Below are 26,556 nucleotides of genomic sequence, written 5' to 3' on the forward strand. Positions count from 1 at the left end.
GTTCTGTACACCTGAAACTAACAATAAATAAATAAATTTAAAAAAAAAAGGAAAAAAAAAAGTTAAACAGAAAAAAAAAAAGTATAATCTCTGAGGAGAAAATTCAGAATTTCCCAAATTTACTTGAATTTGTGTTTTTCCTCTTCAGAGCACACATTAATAGCTGTGCTTTATATGCATCTCACTTAAATACCAATCAACCTCACACTCACTTATTGTCACCGGATCTAGGCCTTTCAGTGTGCGGAGAGTGGGGTTTTTCTTTAAGGTAAAATTCACCATGAATTCTTACTGCTACTTCTTATTCAAATTCAGGACTACAGGGTTTTTTCTAACCTTAACACTCATGCAGCTCTACCTCTTCCTTTCATCAGCAAAATCCTGGTTCTTAATGACACCATTATGATTGTTTTCATTCACTTTATTCCATAATATGCAGGTAACATTTTCAGAATAACAATCACGTCTAACCAACAGTCTAAAGGGTGTAGTGTAATGCACAGCCCTGTACAAATATGTGCCGTTACATTTTTGTCTGAATGTTTTGGTGATAGATTCTGAGAAGTGGGATTGCTTTGTTAAACTGGGAGCTCATATGTATTTTCGTTAAATATTGGCAAATTCCTCTTTAATGGGTTTGCACCATTTTGCTTTCTCACCAGCAGAGGATGACAGTGTTTGTTTCCCCACAGCCTCACTGCCTGAGTGTGATGTCAAAGTTCGGTTTTCTTCAATCAGATATGGGAAAAATGCTACCAGTGTATTTTTACTTTCATTTTTATATTATGTGAAGGGAGGTTGAACATCTTTGCATATGGCTTAAAGCCACTGTATTTATTTTTCTGCAAACAGTTTATCATTGAGCCAATTGTTAGAAAAAGTTGTTGGTCATTTTCTTCTCTATTTTTAAAAGCTTTTTATTAGTTTAACATACTAACTCCTTGAGATAAAGCTACAAGTCTTTTTCCAAATTTGTCATTTTTTTCTTTTAGTTTATTTAGGCATTTATTTTCCAAATAAAATTACATTAGGTTTAAAAATTGTTTCTCTAAAAAAAACAACAATCAGTATATATTTTTTCTTATTGCTTCTGAATTTTCAATTGTGGCTGGAAAAAATGCCCCCACTCTCAGAGTATAGAAGATCCTATCCATGTTTTCTTCTACTAGTGTGCAGTATGAGGAATTAACAATTTATTTTTTTTATATAATTGTTCGGTTATCATAACATATAACCATTTATCTTCTCTCACTGATTTGAAAGGCTGCCTTTATTATATACTAAATTTCCATATGTAATTAGAACTATTTCTGGATTTAAAAAATCTGTCTCATTGTTTGGTCTACTGATGTGTCAACATTGGAGTTTCACTTATAAAAACTTTATAACAGATTTTAGTAACTAGTAGAGTTAGTCCCTCTTCTACCATAATTGTTCATTTTTTTCAAGTTTCCCTGGTAATTTTCGTTTATGTAATCTAACTTTATTAAACATTTATCTAGCTCGAGAAAAAAAATGATACATGTATTGGGTTTCTGTTGTGTTTGTGATGAGCTTAGCTAGAACAGAAATCTTTATGACAGTGAGTCTTCCTATCTGTGTCTTTCCTTCTGCTCAACGCTCATTTGCTCCCTTCAATAGCATTTAAAAATGTTTCTGACATAAGTTTTTAGCGTTTCTCGGAAAATTAGCCGAGGTATGTCATTTATTTTTGCTATTATAAAAATGGTCTTTTTTGCTATGTATCTTCCAACTACGGTTTGGTTGTATACACAAAAGCTATGCCTTGTTTTGTTGTGGCTGTTTTATTATTTTTAAACTATGATGAACAATTTTAAGTATAGTGCAAGGTTGAAAGAACTTTATAGTGAACCCATCTAGGTTCTTACATTAAAATTTTACTGTACTTATTTTATAAGGCAATTCATTTTCTAATATTCATTTTACAACCTGCTACTTTACAAATTTCTCCGAGTTTTTATAGCACTTAAGGAAGACACTCCTGAGGCATTATGACCATTATAATGTATGCTATGAAGCGGGCCCAGACTAGTAACTCAAACAAGCAGTTTTGAAACTGCATTCACAGACATTTATCTCAGAAAGAAAGCCTTGACAAGTAATTGCGATATTTTAAATAATGAAATATTTTGTCATTTGTGAAACATGGCAGGCTTTTCCCCTTTCTTGGAGAGTAACCTGGTATGTTAGCATATTAAAGGCTCCGAGAAGACCTAAACAATACATTTATCTTTGGGGCTACAAGGACCTGAAAAATGTAGCCTTATATCAAGAAAATCAGAAGTGGCAAGTCCATTACAAAACAAAACAAAACAAAAAAACAACAACAAAACCAAAAGTTTCTCTTTATTTTCTCTACTGTGGCAGATACAACTGATGGCCACTTCAGAGTCTCTGGTTACTCACTGACCACCCCCCCTCCCCTAACAGAAACCTGATTTCTTTAGATGTTGGCAGCTGCCTATAGGAGTGACAGGTTCTAGACCTCCCAAGCCTCGTTGAGTCCATCCTGATTTGTCTAAGCCAGTCCAATTTCCTCTAAAGGCATGGGGTACAATTCTAGCCAATGAGAAAAGAGTCTACTGGGGAACTCCTGAAAAAGTTTATTTGCTCTTAAAAAGAGATGGACACTATTGTCTATCAAAGGCATTTTACACACACACACACACACACACACACACACACACACACACACACACACACAGCAGTTACTCTAGTTACTTTATGTCCTGAGGAAATTACACAATGTACAGACAACAGCAGGATAAAAATGTGATAAGGATATGAAAAAACAATGGAGCTATGAGTTAGCCAAATATTTTCCAAGTTTATTTAAACATTATACTTCTTATCCACACACCACTTTACAACATCCTAAGGGACTAGCATTAAGCACACTTCCCCCACCCCACCGCCTCCCCCCAAACAAAAAGTGAAATACAGTTTTAAGAAAGATTTGTAACATTGAGTGAAGTAGGAAAAAAAAGCATTTTCATTTAATTCTTGGTTAAGAGCTCATTCTTTCAATCATTCTAATGAACTGAGATGTTATAGTCTTTCCTTGGATAAAGGTCACCCTTTTCATCATGTTTCCCAGGAAAGAGCCTGAGGTTTAAATAAAATGAAGTGAACCCTGACGCATTATCTTTCACTTCTCCAGCATGCAAAGAAGCTTACCTTTTAAGTCTCCTGATTTTCTGTTCCACTGTTATTTTTACCCAAAGACTGCAGTATTTACTTTAAAAATGCATACTCTTTTAACCTCCTCTTTAATACACTGGGAGCTGCACTACACAAGAGTAACCCACCCACTCTTTCACTACAGAATTTCCAGTGTTCAGTCTGCTGGTGAGGTTTTCTCTTTGAAAGACCTGCCTAACTCGCCCATTTTAACACGCTGCTTTCTCAGAAGATATGCCCTAGTTAATATGCATATGACAATTACTATGGGGGAAAGACAGAAAATGCAAGATAATATGGATTTGAAATGATTTATATAAACAATCCCATTTCAATGGGGGAAACCAAAAGAAAGATAGGGTGAGAGGTAGGCCAGGAACAAATCAAAGATGGAAGAACATCCCAGAAAGGTTCAGCGGATGAGATAAGCACTGGGCCAGCTGTTCACATGTTTCCAAGGGAGGGAGAAATTGTCATTTTTATTTGGATTTCAAATATTAATTGAATTTATTTGCTTTGGGAAGACCTCTTAGAAATGATGCATGCTTGTGCTGACTGTGCTTTTAAACCTTGCATTAAACAAATTTTATTTTATTGACTGTAAAGCCTCAATCTGAAATATTTCTTCAGGCTGAAGTGCTGAGTGTTACTGTATATAATTAACTAAAATACTAATGCTTGGAACTATAAATACCCTAATAAACAGGAAAAGCATGTCACAGGAGATTTGAAAATAGAGTCAGGGGTACATTTTGGTTATGACAAAACTGCTAGATTCTGGGTAAAGAGGATGCAGGGACAGCAGGGTGGATATCCCGGAGTGTTAGAAAATGTTTCAGGGTTCTGGAAAGCGCTAAGGTTACCAGACAAGCCGTATTACGATGCTATTGCAGCCTCTTCTATCATTTAAAAATAAAAAAATTAAACCAGTTTAGTGGATAACTTTTTTTCCCCTCATGGGTATATATTTCTCTTTATAAGATGGAAGTTAATGGTAAAATAAGATTTTGTGTTTATAGAAATTTACTCTGTTGTCATCCTTTAAAGTGACATTTATAGAATCTCAGAGTAAAAACCTGTGGCCTGCAAGACATATCAGTAGAAGGAAATTCAGAAGACCTGGGTTGAGTCCAAAAGCCTATAGTGTTGTTGTGCCTCTATTTGTAGGTGAGGCTGAGTGAGAATTGAGTGTGATGATAACTCCTGAAAAGAACGATGGAGATCGGGATCAGAATGCTGCAGGCAGTATGCACTTACAGCATATTCTCTGCGCATCAGGCTCTGTGCTAAGCACTTGTGATAATTTAATTTTGCACCCTCACAACACTCTCTTGGGAAGGTACTATGCCATCCATTTCTTGCCTCTCCGTTAGTTCAGGACACACTTCAGACAATTAGCTAAATGGTTCCTTCCATGTCTGCCGATGGAAAGCTATAACTGGGATTTTCCCCCCTTTAATTCTTTTCATTTTCAACATTAGTTTAGAGCCATGATTTTTACATATTCTTATCCCCACTGAATATTTCACTAGAATTTCCTGCAAGGAGAAGATGGATGGTTTCTTCTCTGACTTCTCCTTGAATGGAACAGTTAATGCCCAGGGAAAGCACCACAAAAGGAACAAGGAAAACAAAGCAAAAGTGCAGGGTGACTGATGAACTGATCCTCTCCTTGCATGACCAACATTTGACCGCAATTGAACCATTAACACCCTATTGTTCTGCAATGGACACACACAGCGCTCTGTGAAAAATTCAGAAAGAGTTCTAGTGAGGGAGAAAAACAATGTCTAACCACACCCCCTCATTTCTAACCATTTTCTATGCAGGATGCTTTCTGGAGAGCTACTTGTTCCTTAAAACCGAGTTTTCTTCTGCAATTCCATGTTCAGTTTCCAGGTATGTGTAAGTAGAAATATATGCAGTGAGTAAACAAATGTGTGTGTGGTGGGGCAGGGTGGGGTGGGGGGAAGATTTCATGCAATGCATAGAGGGCTTGGGATTGAAAGGAAGGAATGTTCTAGCACCGATGTTCACCCCCCCCAAAATGTGGAAGGTGTTCTCCGAGGACTTCCTTTATTGCCAAGAGCAGTCTGTTGTAGGTAATGCTAGCCTATTCCACAAAGGTAAGAATGGTCCTTCTGAGCCACACAAGAAAACTTGCTATGACAAACAAGAAAAAGGTACGGCTTCTTAAAGTTCATAGATGCAGTTTCAATTTCTCACATAGATTTTTCTCTTCTCTGATTCCTTAAGCTAAAATTCTGTTTACACAGTTTTGGTTGCCTCTTTTACGCAAACTGTGAAGTTGTTGGTGAAGACCTTTTTCCAGAGCTGACTTGAAGATTAAAAGCAACAATGCTGCTGTAGACGCCTATTTTCTGAATTCATTCTTCAGCCAGAACCCCTTGAATAACAGGGTTCTGGCCTCTGAAATTCTGTTTATGCCATCCCAGAAGTTGTACTCAGGTTGAACTTTTGGAGTATTACTGAGACAATTTATTCAAAAGTGCATTTAGATAGCAGATGCAATAACAGATGTGTGTAATCATCATCAATAGCTGCTAAAACCATGAGCTGGGAATTTTATAGTGAATAGACCAGGGTGACAACACTGGAATCATTGCTTCATCTTCCTTTCTCTTCCCCCTGCCCCTCCCCCATCCTTTCCTCTTCCTCCTTTTGTTTTAGATATTAGCAAGTTATTTGTTTTAATTTAGAAAATGCTATTGTGTATGTGTGTATGTGTGAGAGAGAACATATAAACCTAAAAACTTCACACACGAAAAACAAATTTTCAGAGTAAAAATAAAAACGTCAGCATATCTCCTTTGCCCCCTATTGTCCCCTTCCCAAATATAACCATTTTTACTTCTCATCTTAACATCACACAGAATTTAAAACAAAATGGATTTTATGTTTCTTCTGATATAAGGCAGTGTACAGCTTCATATGGTAAACATTTAGTGAAATAAATAAATGGAACACCAAAAAAAAAAAAAAAGGGGAAGGAAAAAGGAAGAGAGAGAAAGAGGGAGAGAGACAGTGAGAGAAAGAGAGAGATCTAAATTTGATCAAACTTCTGGATCAAGCTTCTGGATCTATTGACTAATTTACATAAAATACAGAAAATAAAGAAAATGTAAGTCAACATTGCAGATATGCAAAGAGCAAAATCCAAAAATGAGAAATTCTATAGAAATAGTAATAAGTTGTTTTCATAAATAACTGGCAAAAAGTCAAAACAAAAAGGAACACTTTTAGATTAATAAAAGTCTTAGATATATAAAAAAATGTAGTGATTATGGACTTTGTTTAGATCCACATGTGAACAAACCAATGATCTAAGCACATTTGTGAGAGAAGTGAGAGACTGATGATAGTAAGCAAGTATTGGTTTTGTTTGTGCATGCATGTATGTGTTTGTGTTTTATATATTTTTCAGAGCACTTATCTCTTGGAGATGTACATTGAAGCATTTTTTTAACAATTAAAATGCTGAGGTTTACTTTAAATTGGCCAATGGTAAGAGAAAAACATGTGTGGGGGTATATGTGGAAATAAGGTGTCCATATATTGAATATTTTGAGGTTCAGTGACGACTACATGGGGACTCATCATACTGTGTTCTCTGGTTTTTTTTTTATATTTATTTGAAAGATCACATGATGTTAATGAAAATAAGAGAAAAGGAGAGTGTGGAGAGAAGGCAGAAGGAGAAGGAAAAATTTAAAAAAAAAAGAACAAAAAGAACATTGAGATTAAAAAGAAGGAAACAGGCAGGAAGACAGTAGAAAAAATGAAATTAGTTGCCTTTAAATGATACCCTCTATGCACCAGGTACCCTAATACAGACAAGTGAAACTGATATAAATACAGGACCCTTTAATGCCATCTATCACATTTCACAGCTCCACTCAAATGCTGCTGTGGAAATACAGATCTCCCATTTCTCATCTAAGGTCTTATAGAATGATTCTGCTTTCCAGGTATTTATTAAGGGGCCTACATATTACAGAAGCTATGGCATATGGACAGAGTCTTCTGACTCCTATGGTCTAACATCGCTTCCTGGAAGCAAGGTGGGCATGTTGTGGGGATGGAATGACCTCATCTCACTGGCACCATGACACCCTGCCTTCTGAGACACAGAGAAAACGCATAAGGAATTCATCCCACTGGAGGATTGGAAAAGGTTTCTCAAAATCATCAGTCCAATGAAAGCTCACATAAAAAGAAAAAGTCACTGTTTAACTTCATTTGAGCTCTGTATCCAGTTCTAGTGACTATAAATAAACAGGAAAACACACACACATATATACACTGAACTCCCCAGAGCCAAGCTTAAACATTGCTATGTGCCCAGAATTCAACACAGGGCCTGGAATCTAGTGGACATCCAGTAAATGCATGCCTAATACAGGATGAAAGAATGAATGAGTGCCCTGGAAAGGGAATTAAAATAACGGGCAAGTAGCTCCTGTAAAAGGGTAGAAAAGAAAGGTTACAGTCCTTCACCCTGATAGCTGACGGCTGAGATGGAGAGTTTAGTTCAGTTGACCAGACGACCGCAGATGACAAGAGAGAGAAAAGAGCAGCACACCAAACCCTGATATTTGGGATCATTTTCTTAAACTGGGTTCCTATGTGGCTACTTATCAGATTCTACTTATCATTGCCTCCCATGATTTCAACTAAGTTATTCAAGGAAAGATGAAAAGAATATTCTGTTAGTTTTTTTTTTTAAAGTCAAGATTAATTTTACACTAAACAAAAAATACATATGTATACATACCTCTTCACATATACTTTTTATCATCAGTCATGACCATTCAAAAAATAAAATAGATAGGTTTCTTCAGATTGAGTCCTAATGATATTATAACTAATGAGAAATATAGTTGATATGATTCTCTATCAAGAGGCTCTGGAGGTTCTGCATGTCTTAGGAATGTCACAGTCCACCCATGTTAGGAATATTGCACTGCTAACCAGACAAGAAAAAAATCTTAACTGCTAACAAGAAGCCTGAAACTGACAGTTCACTAGTCAGCACATACTTGATTATTTGCCTGAAGAGCAACAAACCACACCCATGCTACCTGTGGAAGGAGAGTAATTAAGTGGTACTGAGTGGAATCCCCCATTGAACAGTACTGAGGAGGGCTCTTGATAAAAAATATTGAACGCCAGGCTTAGTTTAAAACACATGTTGCCAATATGACTTAATTGGGGCAAAGTCCTTCAAAATCTCAACATTTTGAAACCAATATGTGATGCCATTTCCATTTCTGCTATAATCAGCCCACCCATTGCACAAGAACAAGAGTTAGGAGCATGGAGGCTGGAATCAGACAACGCTGGGCTGAAATTCTGCCTCTGCATGCATTATGCTTGTGACTAAAGGGAAGTTATATAATCTCTCTAAGCTTGTTTCTTTATCTATAAAAAGGTAGTCATTATGAAAGAGAAAGTTATAATATTCCCCATGTGGCTAGATACTGTGAGGAAAAAAACTTTGCATCAAGTCTAATGCCTCCAAGCCTATAGTCAGAAACAGACTACCAAACCAAGGTCAAAATTGATTTTACCACTGCTGGAATTGATAGCTTAACTCCTAGGCTTCATTTTCAAAGCTCACCTGAATCTTCATAGGCTCAAGTGATCATGCTTTTCCAGACCATTCTCAGAACTAAATCCTTCATGCCGCTCATCCAAGCTTGACTGGACACTGCCCACTGGACAAGCCTCTCTGATGACCCCTTCTTTGCCAAGCTTTTATGTCCATATGTCAATTTTTCCCTTACTCAAACACCAAATCCTATCTTCACAGATCCTGTGACTGGTCTCTCAGAAATTCCTAATCCATACTGATCACTCTTCAATACAACCTTATCCCAGTTTTCAAATACATCCTTAACTAAACCAATGATGCTTCCTGAGAATGGTTTAAACCTGTGGCTCTATTAAGTGGAGATTTATTTATCCCCTGGCATAACCCATACATCTCAGTGCCTTTCTTATTCTTAGTCTCCAGTACCACTTCCATTCTCTAATTTATTTTTCCCCTTGTAGAAAACGCCTGCTCTTTTGAGTCTTAAACACTATAGGTCTTGAGTCATTTGTCAAGAACTCTTAAGGGCTGAGATTTTGCCATATCTGCAAGCCTACAAGTTATCATGCCACAGTTTCATGGATGTTGGCAGGAGACATAAGACTCATGGGTCAGAATAAGGGCTTTATTTCTCATAGCAATAATAGTAGGCGACATGGCAGTGTTTTCAGGCTCTGGTGCTCCAACCCTCAATTCACACAGGGTTACAGAAAGAGGACCAAGAGACAAACTGGGCTGTGCTACAGGAGAGGAACTTAGAGCTTAGAAAATCTAGTCATTTATAGTGATAGTAAATACACAGTGTGATAAAAAAATACAGTGAATGTTTAAATAAAAAAAATTACAGTAAAAGACACATTGTCATCAATCCCCTTCAAACTACTCCCCCTCACTTCCAACACACTTATCCCATCATTCTTGCCACTTTCTGAAATGGTTCTGGAAGTTCTCTTTTGTGAGTGTCTTTAGTTGCGCTGTTGTGGCTGCCTCGATATCCTGAATTATTTTGACTTTGGGGAAGAGTCAGAAGTCGCACGGTGCCAGATCCAGTAAATAAGGTAGATGGGGACACACTGTAATGTTTTTATTTGACAGAAATTGCTGTGCCAGAAGCGATGTGTGACATGGAGCCTTTCTGTTATGATCACAAACTACGGTGAATGCTCCTGCCGAGTGACATCCAATGAAAAGGCAGGGATCTTCAATACAGGAGGCAGCACACTGAACCTTAGTAACATTGTGTGACAAGTTTCAACTTGTTTGGTGCAGTCAGTTGGGTATGAACTATGTTTGAGAGAAGGTGTGTTTTAAAGTGTGCTGTAAATCATGCTCCTTCATGACAAAACGCTGTGTGTCACACATCACTTCTGGTATATGGCAATTTCTGTCAAATAAAAACATTAGGGTGTGGCCTCATCTACTGTATTCACCAGATCTGGCACCATGCGATTTCTGGCCCTTCCTCAAAATCAAAATGATTCAGGAGATGGAGGCAGCCACGACAATGCAACTAAAGACACTCACAAAAGAGGACTTCCAGAACTGCTTCAGAAAGTGGCAAGAATGATGGGATAAGTGTGTTGGATGTGAAGGGGAGTATTTTGAAGGGTATTAATGGAAATGTGTCTTTTACTGTAATAATATTTTTTTTAATTTAAACATTTACCATAGTATTCGATCACACCTCATATGCCTGAATTTTGCTGTGAAGAAACACTACCCCTATCTTCCAACGTAATTTGCTACACAAACATCTTTGAAAAGATAGTCTGGAACAGAAGCAGGTAGTGCCACTGCTCACATGTGCCAAAACATGAGAAACCCATGGAGAACTTTTTCCAACAATATTCATTCTTCTCATTACAGTACCAATCTTTGAGTTTGAGGTCCATATCTCCTTACTTTTTCCTGAGTAATTATATTCATTCCAATGACATTATCTCATCATCTACTGACAAACCTAAACTTTGTAGCTTCAACACAGACTTACTGAGTTACAGACATATACACTGAATTGCCTGTTTAACCCATCTAGCTCAACGCCTTATTGGTATATTGAAAACTAAACATATCTAAAACTAAATAAACTCTTGCCCTTTCCACCTTCTAAGTCTTGCTCACCTAAATACATGACAACTCCTGTACTGGTTGTATTGTCACCCCAGATCCACTCATCACCATTCTCTATGCCCTGAGAAGCTCAGTGATAGAGTCAAAGAGCTCCCTTGCCTTTGACATCCAGTTGGATTGGCCAATGGGAGTCACAGGCAGGAGACTGGCGGGCAGGAGGATGATTTGGTCTGATTATTTACTGGTTTGGCTCCCTCCTTGTCAGGTAGACTCTCTCTGAAGATATTCTCCCAGGATTCTGGTATCTCCCCACTACCGCCTCTGCTTACACTGTTAGTCTAAGAGTGAGGGCGGCTCTTTGTGCTGCTAGGTCAGAAGCATTGCGCTGTTCCTTTGTCGCCATCTTAAGGAGCTCCTCTGATACCTTTGTATGTTGTCTTTTTATGAAATGCTCCTTAAAATCCAGTTTGCATGAGCCATCATTTCCTGCTTGGACTCTGACTGATACTTCCAGCTATGTGAGCCAGAAATAGGTGAGATGGGGTGGGTCACGACTGCTTTCATTCCGCATATTTAACTCATGACCAAATTACAGAGATTTTGATTCCCAAACACAGCTTATAAGATTTTAGAATCATATTTTCCTAACAGCTTAAACTTTTTGTAGGGAAAAAGTTCAGAATTATTTATTTTTTTTAAATATATGATAGTAACCCTTTCATGTCATGAGGTGCCACTTCCATGAATTATTCTTTACAAGTGTAAAGCAAAATGCTTTGGTTCAAATCCCTGCTCTGTTAGATGCTAGCCAAGTGACTTTGGGCAAGCCATTTAACAAATGTCTATGAACTTTGCTTTTATCTTTCTCTTCAGTAGACTGTAAATATTATCAGCTCTGTCAACTCTGCTGAGTTGAAGGATGATCAAATGACACAGGCAATGGTAAAACAATTTAAAGACTCTTAAATTGCATCTCATAAAAAAGATAAATCAGTACCCAAGCATATGGAAAAAAAACCAAACAACAAACTATTCAATCTTGTGTGTTTTCTAAGAAATGCAAATCAAAACAGAGGTAACATTTTAGTCATTTTGCCAGTGGCTGTGTAAATTAGTATAGTCCTTTCTGAAAACAATTTGACAATACACTTCGATTGTCCAAAAATATTAACAGTGTGAATCTGCAATGATAAAAATAGGTACTGTATCCTATGCCCCAGGCACTGTACTAAGCACTTTACATGTATTCATTCATTTAGTGCTTCCTAAAACACAAATGAAACAAAAGTCCATCAGGTTATTCTTGTATAATCACTTAAATCTTACAAATAAGGAAACAAAGCACAGAGACACAATGGCTTTTTATTCTAGGCTTCATAGCTAGTATGAGGCAGTAGCCAAAACTGATTTCAGGAGATTTGGCCTCAGAATCCTTGTTCTTAACTATTCCATTTAATGACTTCTAGCAATTATCCTGAGAAAGTTATCCAAAAAAAGAAAAAAAAAAAACAAGAGGCCTTAATATATTTCCTAATGTGTTTTGTATATACTGCAAACCTTGAGAGAACTATAATTACTTTTTAAAAGATGGTCAAAATTAACATCGTCAGTGTAAAAATTGCCAAAAGCTAAAATTATTGTTCATTTAGATTTGTATTCACCTACTTGTTTGCAGGATGAAACACTGTCATTTAAGAAACTACCTCATAAGTATTGTCTAGTTTATTATTTTTATGACTACAGTTTGAGTGAGCCCTGCATCTAATTTCTTCCTCATCGCAAATAAAATGCAGCAATTCTTCAGTTATGAGAACAGCAATGATCAGCAGAGGGAAGGATATGGTCAAAGCTGGGAGGCTGACGCATTCCTTAGCCTTCTGTTCCTCTGTACATTTTTCTCTCCTTTTTAAGAAGATGGAATGGCTAATATATCACAGTTTATTAGAGTTGGGGATTTTCACATTTTTACTTGAAATAGAACACTTGTTGACTCAAATAAGTGCAGAACTTGCTATTTTCTTTTGTGCCTTGTAAACACAACAAAATTGTCTTATGAAACATTTAATTTGTGCAGCCTAATAAATCCTACAAAGCCCTTAATTCGACCCATTTGCCCAGGCTGATTTTCCACATGAGCGATCCGGCTTCAGTGCTCGCAAGCGCGCACCCCACCAGCCACTCCTCTCTCAATTTGATCAATTGCATTCAAATGTTTTACACACAGCAGATCTTTGTTTTAAGCATAGAAAGTAAAATTCATTCCTCAACAACTACTTGTTAAGCTGCTATTCTATGTCTAACCTGAGCTCAGGCTGGGCATGTGAAGAAAGGCCATAGCAGAGAAATGAGTGCCCGGTTGCACTGAGCTTGGTGCTAAGTACAGGACAGGGACATTCACCATTATTAACACTACTGAGGACATCCTCACAAAAGAGGCAAGTGCAGTTCCAAAGGAAAAATAGGCTAGAGAAGAGATAGCAAAGAACATGACCTAGATCATGGTGGGGACATCAGGGGAGACTTTCCAAAAGAGGTGACACTGTGAAGTGAAGGGTGACTGAGTGTTCACTGCTCATCAGCTGTACTGAAGAAAGGGAATTCCAGGCAGAGGAAACAGTGTGTGTAAGGCCCTGAGGGAGGGAGGACCCAGGTGCCTTTCAGGAACTGAAAGGAGGCCAGAGCTGCAGGAGATTGAGATGGACCCCTGTCCCCAGGGGCCCCAGGGACTTTGCTGAGAGTTTCATTCTTCTTCCTTGGAACAATGCATGGCCATTACAATGTCCTAAATATTGATGGTAACAGGATTAGTTCTGTTGGTTAAAAATACCACCAATTTAGGTTTTGAGAAATTTTTTTAATTCAATAACACTTCTACAATCTCACAACTTGTCCAAGGAAAGAGAGAATCTATGGACATATACAGTCTGTGCTGGACACATGATTTATATAGTAGTCATGTCAACAGCTAGGCTCTCAGACATTAGAAGTTTAATAATTATTTGTCCTAATAATTTTTGTCCACTTGGATCCACATCAAGGGAACTGTTTCAACTTGGCTCTTAGCATAGTTTTCTTTTTCTATTTTTGCTTTTTTTTTTTATTTCTTTGAATTCTAAAACATAGCCTTTCTTTACAAACTTGCCTGAAACTTCTCATGATAGTTGCATTTTTCTCAAATGGAAAAGCCACACAATATCTTGTAATTCTACATTTTCCTTCCATAGTAGATTGCCCACTTCTTCCAGAGCATCAGACCACTTGGTAGCTCAATTTCTAACTGCTCCTCCAATATTGGTAAGCTTTTCTTCACAGGTATTATGTTGTACTGCCTCAGCTACTCACTACTTCAGCCTCTATCATTGGCTTTGATAAAGTTGCAGGCATGTTTGTTTGTTCCACCCTAAAAGGATAGAGTTCCATGGGAATGAGAACTCTTCGGAGGGAATTTTATAGTTGTGGCTGCAATTCACTGTTGTACAATTATGCTGCCTACAAGACGAGGAGTTTGAATCCTGTGTCTTTTCTCTTTGTACAAGCTACTAGCTCTTTATCAAAAGAAGAAAGTTTGAGCATAAACTGGAAAATACTGCCCTATTTTGAGTTTAAGAGAGGAAAAAAGAAACAAGGTCAGTTCTCCTCACCACGGCAACTGTTGATAAGTGAGGATCAAAGGCTCAATCTTGGGTCATTATCATATATGTTCTAAGAGCCCTTAGGTGGCCAGTTGTCATGTGAGGGAATTGCTATATAAACAAACCAAGATGTTACCCCCAAATGAGAAAGTGCCCATTCACATTCAGTTCTCTCAGAGTCCTGGAAGGCAGCCAAGTGTCAGAGGAGAAAGAGCATAGAGAGAAATCAGCTGGATTTATCATTTGGTTAATTCAACTGGGCCAAGATTTCCTCATCTGTACAATGGGAATAATAACCCCTCACAGACAGACAGGGCTGTCATGATAATCTGTCGACTATATTTTACTGGAAGACTTCTGTACTGGTGTTTTCTAGTTCAGGCTTTTATTTACTTCTTTCATAGCATGAATCACAATTTGTGATTATTTTATTTCCCTGCATTTGGTTTCTGTCTGCCTCCCACACTGGAATGTAAGTTCCCTGAAAGCAAGAATTTTTCTATGTTTTCACATCCAGCACAGGCACAGACCCAGTACAGCTGTTCCACACACATTTGTTAAGTGAACAAATAACAGAAAGCATGAGAAAATGAGCGCATGCTATTTATTAGTTGTTGGGGTCACTATATTTTTCTCATTAGCAATCATGTTGTAAGTCACAGGATTTCTCCATTTGAGTTTTGCTTTAATCTATTAAAAGAGGGATCATATCTGGCTTGTATATTTCACAAGGTTAAATATGGACTTCAAATGGGATGATAGAGACCCATAAAAGTGTGTATAGCACTAAACAAGCAAAGGACTTTTAAGGCAAAGGAAGAATAAGACTGGATATAAAAATTAAGGGAGGCAAGGCTGTTTGAACCATAGAGGAGTTCTCTTTTTAGTTTTGCTTTTTACAAAGGCCAAAGATAACAAAAGTCCCACCACCACGAACCACATTGATGGTCCCTGAACCCACTGAGCACTCACTAATTCCACAGGCCACTGCCATTTAATCCTCACAAATCACCCTGTGCAGGAGGGACTATCACTATCCCATTTTGCAAATGAGGAAATAAGGGACTAAGGATGTTCTGGTAACTTGCCCAAGGTGGCACAGGAAGTGAAAGACCTGGGATTCAAACCTAGGCAATTTGAGTCAACAAGTGTGACTTCAGCAGACAGTTTGAATATGTTTCTACATGACAGAAGCTATGCTTTAAGTCCCTTAGAGCTAACAGTGCCCAGGATGAGGATGGAGATATGGGAAGCCTCCCCACACAGTCACCCACCTACTTGATATACGGTTATTGGAAATAGCGAGACAAAGTTAGAAGGAGTTCTAGGAAGTTTTTATCTGGGTTTATATATATGGCAGATATTTATCTTGTGAGCACATTTTTATTCTCTAGAAAAACGAATATGATGCCACACACACTGTAAAAACTTAAAATGCTTTTAGTATCCATATTTCTGTTTGCAAGAGGGGAAAAAAAAATTAAAAAAAAGAAAACCTGTATTACTAGAAACTCTGCCTGAGGAAAGCTATATTCCATTCTAACTTGCTTGATGATACTTGATAAGTCATTCAACCACTTTCTTATACCTACTAAACTGACTCTAAGCATCCAATTTATAATACTTATATTGCTTACAAGAGGCATTTTGTTTACAAGGACTGTTACTGAGAAGACAGCATATGCATGAATTTCTCTAGTTCACAAATTGCTTCTCATTAACTGCCCAGCCTGATAGACTTTCCAAAGTTGGAAAGGCCATGACTCCCATTTTTAAAGCCATCGCTTGTTAGAGTTAATGAGAAAGAAATGACACACAGCACCAATAATTATAGCTTCTAGCATTGATGGAACAGTTTTGCCTGTATCCCCCTGGGCTTTCACCCTGGGGCTCTGCTGCCTGGGTTGATTCTGCACAGAATTAAACACAGCTCCTGCCAATGCCTTGGTGTGCTGCACGACAAGAGGAATTTGAGGGAACATGGAAGGCTGGTAATAACAACACAGACGAAAAGAGATTGGCTTTTGAGTTTTCAAAGCCAATATTATGTGCTCAGTACTAGGCTTTGAGCTTTGAAAGTTGACTCCTGAAAGAGTCAGGGCATAGAGTGTAGACTGTATACAAAAGGCTTGGAAGCATGTGGTTAGATCTAAGTCAGCCTTCTTTCCAAGCCTCCAATAAAGCATTCAGGAATGGGAGGTAAGAAAGGAGAGACTGAGGGAAGCATGAAAGTGAAACAATGGTGTGCAGCCCTGAAAAGGGTCCTAAGCTCTGCAACCATGGGTCCTAATCTCCCCGACCATGGTCTGAGGAGGCTGTGGAAGTAATCAAAATCAGAGCTGAACCTGGAGAAACCCCAAGGTCAGGAGCAGAAAAGAATCCATGCTGTAGCCACCTATACATCTCCACTAGGAAGGGCCGGCAGGGACAAGGTCATTCCTGGAGATCGAGAAGTCATGGATGGAGGCCAAAGCCTACAGCAAACAGACCCCACAAATAACACCAATGTCCTGACCTTAGACAAGTCCTCTGCACTAAGCTTCAACCTCACTGATCAGATGGAGGAAGAGATTCTAAAAATACTAACTTCTATGAACTGTTGGAATGGAGCCTTGAAAAGCAAAGTGAAGTTATAGAAAACAATAGTTTTATTTTTTGCACCACTGGTTTTGGGGCCTGAGAATTATACCTACTACAGTAGATCACCATAGAAAAGGCTGCAAAATTCTTGCCCTCAGAAGCAAGCACTGTTATCATCTTTATCTTCTCTCAAATTTATCGGAATAATAGACAAAGCTAGTGATATGCTTCCCATTGAAAAGAGGCTAGCTTTTTCTTAACTGTCTTTAAAAAAAGAGGACTTCATTGGTTTTAAAATAAGATGAACTTCCATATCTAAGTGAATTAAAGGCAAAGCCAGTGAATTCGCATGGCATATGATTTAATGTTATAAAAACTATTTTTGACTCTTACATATTAGAATCCAAAGTCTAGAAACAGTCATTTTTATGGATGTAGGCTTTTTATTCAGTATTCCTGTTCCAAAAAGAATTTAAAGATTTCCAAGTACAATGAGGATTTCAGGTGTGACAGTCAGATAATTCTGATTTGGGGACTACTATATTAATTAGCATCTCATCTATCTAAATTTTGTTAGTAAACTCACCCAAATAGTTGCTATAACATGCTGTGCTAAATCCACAAAGTTACATACCTTAGCCTTTCTTTGATAATTCTGAGACATTTACTAATTATTTTAAATGAATGAATAAAATAATAATTTGGCACAAATAGAAACCAGCCATTAGGAGGGAGGTAGGGGAAGAATTAAGGATGATCGTAACAAGAGAAACATCAACCATGACTGAGATTTAGCCCTGACTCAGAGAATTGAAATTTTAACAGAGAAACATATTAACATATAATCAGATAATGGAAACTCCGTACAGATTAAATCCTAATTAATATGCATCACACCTCTATTTAAGAAAGTACAAAGGTAGAAAATACATTTTACTTTGCTTCTCATTAAAATGGCTTCAAAAAGTCTTAGCGCACCGAAGGGTTCGACATTACTTATCTATAACATTTGGATGTGAATTCTTCAATCATGCTGAATAAATTAGGTGCCACAATACAACATCTATATAACAATTAAAGGTCAATTCAGAATAGAACCATAAAATGACAGGGAAAACTAAATAGTATGGTCATAAACTCTTTCTGCACATATATTTCCAGAGCACTTGACTTAAGTATAATTCCTTTGCCTTGATAATCCTGTTAAAAAACTGTATAGGCTTTGATAGGCCTGGTTTCTAGGTAAGAATACAGGACTTCAGAAATACACGGTTTATGCACTAACAGCATTTCTTAACAGGCTTTTTTTTGGCCCCACCACCAAAGTGACCTTTACTTAAACTATTAGCTTTGAGAAGTACGGTAGAAAGAAAGCTACAGCTTAAGGATCTGACCTCCAAAAATATGAACATTTATTAGAGTATGCTCTTTAGCCCCTGATACTTTCCACAGTAAACATTAAGGACTCAAATAAAAACTGAATTTGCTGATTGTGTGACTTGAAAGCACTAGCAATGGAATACAGTGGCTTCTTGCAAAGAAAAAAAAAAAGCCACCAACTTATTCATCTTCTGCTATCTCAAAAAAAAAAAAAAAACACATCTCTGAAAGTCAAAATGTCCCTTCATGGGATGATGATGGATTTCTAAATGTTGAGTTCCTTCTTTTCAGCAAAGAGGTAACTGATGAATCAGTATTCACAAAGTAGTATTTGGCAGAATAGTAATGTTAGTTAGACAAATGTTCTATATAAGCTACAAGATGTGACAGAGTGATAATTTTTATGGGCTGCCACAGGCGGGCACATTCAGATTTTCAAAACTGCCTTCTCAGTTTAAAGAATGAGTTTGGGAGCAAAGACCTTAGAGATGATGCTAACCACATAAAGACACAGCATATTGGGGGTACAATGGTACAAAATTTGGGGCATGAGGTGTTGGCCAAGTCCGAGACCCGATGATGCCTGAACACACACTCTACATGATGGCGCTGAAATCCCTTAAGCTCTGAGCTTCCTCATCCATTCATAGCATCCAGTTGTACACGGCCTGTGTTTTTGAGACCTCAATAGATTGCTGTGTAATGTGCACTCCAGTGAAGAATGCCTGTCCACGCTTATGTGCTTATTCAAATCCTTGGCTTTATTTTTCTGTTAGAATTTGACATGTATGTTGACTTCCTTAGAACTGATGTAAGACAATAGGATCTTCATGAAACCCTCACAGGCAACTTATTCAGCCCAGAACGGAAGACAATAATAGCTCATCAATGCTAACAACTATGTGCCAGTTTACTTGAATTCCCTAAATTAATCCCCACAACTTTGGGTGTAATTAAAGTTTTATTACTCTCATTTCAAAGATGAGGAAAGGCTTTGAGAGGCTAGATAATATAGTCCATGCTCTCACAGGGCTGTCAGGTGTAACCCTAGAACACAAGCCCAGGCCTCTTTCATGCCCAAACCTGTGGTTTCTTAACCACTTTGAGTCCTCGATTTCTTTTGCAGAGACTACTTTATCTCTGTATTTTTTCTTCTTTCTGTGACCTTGGTATCTCCACAGAAAACACATTCTTATTCCCAAAAAGATCATGTTCAAAACTAGCCTTTGTGTCATGGATATACTGGCAAGTCTTAAGGGGGGAAAACACATAGCAAGTGATGTGGAGGCGGGGGAACATAAACACTCTTTGAAAAAAATCCACATCTGACCTTTCTGCCCACAGTGGCAAGTACTGTGTGGTGAACAGTCTAGAAGAGCTTTCTTTATTCTGTGTGTAGCTAGCACTCCCTCCATGAGAAATTGGAGCTCTACTATGAAGTAGCATGAATGGCAATAGTACCTGTCAAATACAGTTTGTGATTCCTGTGAATGATTAAACCATCAATAAACTTACTCAACTGCATGGCCCTTTGGGGGATGAAGGCTGAGTTAACCCACAAACAGAATGAGTCACTGACAAGGTTTAATCTATATCAATGAAAATTAGGGAAGGTAGGAGGAAGAATGTCTAGCTGTCAGTGTTGGGAGACCTTGGGACGGGGTATCAAGAAAAGTTGGGATGTTCTTAAAATACTGAAAAATGTGGTAGCTTTCCTGATTGAAAGGAACTTTGAATGTATATGGATAATTTATAGATGTAAAGATTACATGGTTGTTCAGGTCATTTTCTATAAGAATCCATGCCCAACTATAATAGCTCCCATTAAATTATAAAGTATACAAATTATAAATTTTAGTAATCTTTTTTTAACAATTATTCTTCCTTTCATGACTTTCTACTCTTTCAGGTTTTTAGAACTCATTGTTATTCCTTGATCCCAGAAGCTTTCTCTCTCCAAGGAGTATGGGTCCCATGCCGCATTTTCAAAATCATCTTGACAGATGACTGATTCGATGATAGCATACTTAGAGCTAATATATAATAAATAGCTCATTATGGTTAAAGAGGCAATGCAGCCCAGAAAAAAAAAAGTTTACATTTTAATTTGTGCCCGAATCTGGGGAGTCAATATTTTAAGACTTCTTTTTTATTTTTTAATTAAATTTATTGGGGTGAGGTTGGTTAGTAAAATTACATAGGTTTCTGTAATTCATCATCTATATATCACGTGGTGTGTTAACCACCCAGAGTCAGTTCTCCCTCCATCACCGTATATTTGACCTCCTTTACCCTCATCAACCACCCCCTTCCCCACTTACTCTCTGGTAACCACTCAACTATTGTCTGTGTCTATGAGTTTTGAGATTATTATGCTAAGTAAAATATATCACACAGAAAAAGTCGAGAATCATATGATTTCACTGATATGTGGGATATAAAACTGAAAGCAAAAAAGGAACAAGACAAAGAAACAAAAATTCATAGACACAGACAATAGTTAAGACTTATTCTTTAGCACAGCCCAATCACAGGAAGAGATCTGTGAAAGGGACTGCTTTCCTTAGTCCTCAGACCAAAGCAGACACTGTCTTCATGCAGCTGATCTGCAAAGTCAAACAACTCAGCTTGCTTCCTCATCTGGTGGCTTCTTCCCAATGTGCCCACTCTTTCAATGTCTCCAAATGTGGTTGTCAATGCAGCTTTTCCTTATATAATAGCATTCATATCCTTAAGGCCATCAATGCTTCCCTCTTGCCTCCATTCTTTTCCCTCATTAGAACTTAATTTCTCACCATAGTGTCAAGAGCTCTCCTTAATACAATGCAGTCTGTCCCTTCTCTCCATCACTTCTTGTCCTCTAGTCTAGCAAATCTTAGCATGCCTTTCCTCCCACTTCTCCACTTCTAAGTTGAGGTATACTTAAATGTTAAGATTTTTTTTAATAGCATTTGGGGAATATTTCCAAAGCAAAAGACAAGTTTAGTGGGATTTGGAAAAAGGAAGTACAAGAAAGAACCACAAACACCAAACCACCCATGTTCTCATATCCAATGATGGTAACAGCAAGAGACACGACCGTGGTAATGGTATTTGCCTTTACTTAGGATGGCACACCTTACCACAGTGGAAGTAGTAAGGGAGAAAAGGTGTTGGAGGGAGGCAAGGAGAGGACAGGACTGCTGCTTGAGCCACAGGCTGGGGCCAGGCAACCGGAGGTTCCTCACGTCCTCCCCTGTCTTTGGAATGTACACTCTGCTTACCATTTCCACAGTGGGAGCTGTACCAAGGACGTAGCCTGACAGAGTAGGGTGCTGAGACCATCTGGAATGTATACAAGACTGAACCCCCCCAAAGCCTCTATATAAGCTTTTAAGATTGTGGTTGGTGAGTGTGGTGATCTGTTCATCTTGTGGAAGCCCAAGACAAGCCTCATAAGTAAGTTCCCTTGCTTATCAAACCTGCCATCTACCAACCTGGAGTGGTCTACCTCTTTCTTTGGTCCCTCTCTGCCCTCTGAGCATGAAGGGCAGTTCATGAACCAATGACAAGGAAAGCATAGAATATTCAAATAATTTGGGACCACAGGTAATTCAGTAAATCTGATCATAGATTTTTTTTTTCACATGGAAGGAATATGAAAACACACACACTTCTATTTCTATTAATAAAAGCTAGTGATTTGGATCATGAGCTTACTAGTTTTTATAAACCCAAATTCTCAATGATCGGCACTAAAATGTGACTACAAATAAAACAGCTTGTGTTAAAGCACATAAGAAGACTCGGGATTGGCCTCAGGCGGAACAATCCTAACGGACATCACACAATCCATTCTGTCTTCCAGACACTCTACAGAGTATCCCGTGTCAGAAAGAACCAAAAAACTGTCATCAATCATCTCTATACTTCTAACATATTTGGATGTTCCTTGTCATATAGACAAATTATCCAGACACCAAACTAATTTTTTCAGTTTCTACTTGAAAGCTTTGTGTCACCTAGGTCTAGTCAACATTGAATTATTTTTTTCCCTTTTCCCCCAACGTGATAAAGATTATATTAATGAAAACACTCTTGTTATATACCATGGCCTAGAGAATGTGGTTAATCTGATATTATAATGAACTGAATTATACATTTAATTATGCATATTTATTTTGCATCATTGTTTGACTTATGTCTCTGTCTCTGTTTGTATCTTATTTCTCCTTTTTTACAGGTGACTTCTTGAGGAAAAGCCCTAAACTTAACACCATTGACAGTGTTTTTAGTATCATGCTTTGCATGTACTATTGGTAATTAACAGATCAAAGAAAAATACTGGAAAGAAACTAAGCACAGGAAGTGTGCCCAACAGGAGTATGCCTTTCCTGAACATACTGAAGAGATTTTAGGGTTCTGTGGTACTTCAAGGTTACCATTACAAATGTTGAAGTCAACTGAAGTATAAAATTGGGAAATTATATTTTATAAAGGTCTAGGTGATAAGATAGTAGATCATGTCACACCCTTACATAATGCCTTCCCACAATTTCCAATACTCTTAGGACAAAGACCAAATTCCACACATGTCCCAACATGGCTTATTCCTTGTCCGTGTCTCTATACTTGAAACCTGGGTTCACATCTTCATCCTATTCTTCAGTTATATTTCCTGTTTTTCACATCCTGAGGGACACCACAATTCCTTCTGCTATAAGCCCTTTGCTACATTATTCCACTATCAGAAATTCTCTAATCTGCCCTTTCCCTTCTCTAACCAACCAATGCTTACTCATCCCTCAAGTAGGTCTTTTGAGACAGCGTCTGCCTTCAATGAGTGAAATGCCTTGGTTATATGCCCCTACTGCTCTCAGACACTTATTACAGATTGTAATTATGTATTCATAGAGAGATCGCTGGAAAAATTTGGATTTCCCCCTACTATACTCTAAACAGCATGAAAGCCGTGTCCCTACCTGGTTTGCTCACCATCAGATCACTTGTGCAGAAAGGAGTTGCTCAATAAACATTTGTGAATGAATGAATGAATGTGTAACTTTGCCTTCTGACTACTACTGTATATACATACGACATACATGTTTGTTTTTAATTTGGAATAATTACACAAGGTTACATATAAGGCTTAGTGACTATTTTAAAGCATATTTCAAGTAGCAGGCAACTCATTAACTTGGATGTTATAAAAATCAGTTAAAACTCTCATTACTCTAATCCCAAGTACTTTGTTTCCTTAATTAAATATTACCATCCATGGCAATAGTTAAATCCAGTGCCGATATGGGACTGTCAGAGATTTCTGTCCATGTGAAAATGACTTCATATTCCTGGCTACAACATGAACTAATGTTTATCAGCGAGAGCATGCAAAGCAACATGACCCCTTTTGAATTCAAAGAATCAATGAAAATGTCAATTACTGCTAGATGGACAGGCAGAAAAGAATACAATCTTGTCTGTACTTCTCTTGTCCTGCAGGACTCATGATCCTGCTCCATTTTCTGAACAATCTAGTAAAATTCAATTTACTTTTTCAATTTGCCTCCAGCCAAGCTTCCTTCTGTCACTTATGCAGACATTTCAACACTGGCCACGGAGACCAAAGGAGAAGGACAATGAGAATGAAATTACCTGTGCATTTGCGATCTGTGTCTTCTTTCTTTGACCCACTAATCGTCAACTTGCAGTTGAAGTTTTCTTCCCAATATTCAGCAAACCATACGTTCCTTCTGTTGTTTTCAAGTGTGCGGGACGTAAAATAGGCATCAAACCCTGAATGGAGTTAAATAGAAAGGTCATTGCTTGTGGGGCCCTGCTGGAACATTTGAAAATAAAAATACTGGTGATGAGTTTTCTTTGTTTTAGTAGACTGAACACTCTTTTGTATCAAAGAAAAAAAAATCTACAAAAGAAAAAAAAACATTCTAATGCTAACCTATACCTATATCTCTACTTCAATCTGTCAGACAGAAGCGTGGCTTATAAACGGCATTTTCACAATGAAATCTGTATTAGGGACCCTTAGAGATGACACGGTACTCACACATGCCTTGCATCTCTGGTGAACTACACTAGGGCCAAAGCATCTCTATCATCATCATCAAGATCATAACTGACACTTCTAGAGCTTACTATGGACCAGACTCTGTACTTCACATAGTTTCTTTTACTCATCTCAACAACCTGTGCAGTAGTTACTATCATTCCCATTTTGCTGATGAAAAACAGAGCCTTGATGAAATAATAATGTATCCAAGGTCAACCATTTTGCCATATTTTGCATCTCTGCTCAGGTGATCTACAGACCTGTGAATATCATTGTAAGAATCCTCTTTCATTTAGGAATGTCCCACTTTGTAATTAACTTTCTAGTCAAAGTAGAAGTATTTAAAGGAGCCATAGATAAACTGAGGCCAACATGAGCACAATGCTATTCACAAAGAGTGTGAGATGAATCGAGACCCAAGGTCCTGAGGAAATCTCTAGCTACCTCATTAGGTTAGTGTAATTTAAATATTCCAATGAAGCAAAATAGTCTTGTGAGAATCAGGCTGGGCTCAGTATCTCGAGGCCTGGGAACGAATTCCAGCTCCACTGATCTCACTAAGTCCTGGAAATGTGAGCACATACACACAGCCTTGCTGTCCTTCACTCATCTGTAAAAATGAAGATGACACCATGTCCTTCCTCACTGTGTCCTGTTTGCAGCAGTGGGAAAACTGGAAATTTACAGACTTTAAGGTCAAGAATCATAAAAGATGGGCTTCCTTTCACATTATTTAAATCATTCAAAGTTTTCCCTGAAGACCATTAGAAGAAAAAAAAAATAGCTCAACACCTAAACTCCATGAGAAGAGAACACCAGATGAATTTTATTTACCACTGCATTCTGAGCACCAAATCTGTGGCTTGGCATATATAGTAAGCCTACTATAAATATAAAATTTGAAATAAATAAGAGAGTAAAACAAAAAAGAGAAAGAAAAAAAAACTATAAAGCAAAGATTACATATTTTTTAGGAGAAATAAAAAGAATCTTCTATATCTCTGAGGCCATTTCCAGGTCACTGTCAGGACCTGATGATGTTTTGGCCAGGTGTCCAGCCAAATTAACTGCTTTAAAATGAATCTGGCTGGTGTATCTGACCTCCTTCTGATGTCAATACTGATTGATTCATCTATCTGGCTGGAAGTCCTCCTCCCATCTCCCCATTCTCCCACAAACCTGCCTCCACCCCAGACAACTGTTCAGAACAACATAATACTCCTAAATAAAGGGGACTCTCTGGGGGAAAGATAGACGAGTCCTCCATGTTTCCAAGATCACTACATGTATGCACTTGGTCATGTGCTCACACATGGTGACTAGTGACAGATTCGTTTTTCTATCTTTGTCTTGGGTGGGGTGCTGAAGGTAACCAGGGGTGGTAGACTGTGACAGAGGTGGCCCCTGATGGACCATGCTTCCTGGGCTTTACGCCTTTGTGTAGTCCCCTCTTATACATTGCATTCTTGTCCATGGGATACTGGCAGGTGTGATGCAAGCAAGGCTAGGAAACCCTGTGCCCACTGCAGCTTATACCTGCAGAATTCTGCTCCTTAGAATCCAGCGGCCCTATTCTAAGAGGTATGCCTGGTAGATGTGAGGTCATATGGAAAGAGAGGAATCCAGCCAGACCCCAGCCCTCTCAGCAAAACCTTTTTTCCCATGCCAGCCCCCCCCCAGCTGATTGCAGTAGAAGAACCACTTAGCTGAGACCAGCCCCAATTGCAGATTTGTGGCGATTTGTCTTTCAAGCCAGGGCATTTGAGGTGGTTTGTCAGATAGTCATAGACAACTGAAACACCCTTCATTATCACAGCACCCTGAGCATCACACAGACAACAATGTACTCAAGGAAGAGGCGTCCTCAACAGAGCACAAAGGGACTTTAGAAAAACTTTTTGGCCCCATGCCACAGGTACTAACCCAAGCCAAACTCAGAATAGGAACTGCTAAATAGGCTCAGATGGTACATGCTCAGAAAACATCTTTAGAGGAAACCTCATCTTTAAACAAATCTATTGCTTCAAAAA

The 26,556-nt window shown here is 38.1% G+C and overlaps 1 protein-coding gene across 1 annotated transcript in view; it reads right to left on the reverse strand.

The window, feature by feature from the left end:
- LOC109378127 (metabotropic glutamate receptor 7-like) overlaps positions 1-25,793 on the reverse strand; it is a gene marked incomplete at its 3' end in the record, with an annotated part of 37,750 nt that extends 11,957 nt beyond the window's left edge. The window contains exons 1-2 of the mRNA XM_019634587.1: positions 25,706-25,793; positions 24,112-24,252 (exon numbers count right to left, since the gene is read on the reverse strand). Of these exons, the coding sequence (XP_019490132.1) occupies positions 24,112-24,252; positions 25,706-25,793 (229 nt within the window). The remainder of the gene's footprint in view (positions 1-24,111; positions 24,253-25,705) is intronic.
- Positions 25,794-26,556: the final 763 nt, after the last annotated feature.

The sequence above is a fragment of the Hipposideros armiger genome, unplaced genomic scaffold (assembly GCF_001890085.2).
Source record: "Hipposideros armiger isolate ML-2016 unplaced genomic scaffold, ASM189008v1 scaffold_1762, whole genome shotgun sequence".
NCBI classification, from domain to species: domain Eukaryota; kingdom Metazoa; phylum Chordata; class Mammalia; order Chiroptera; family Hipposideridae; genus Hipposideros; species Hipposideros armiger.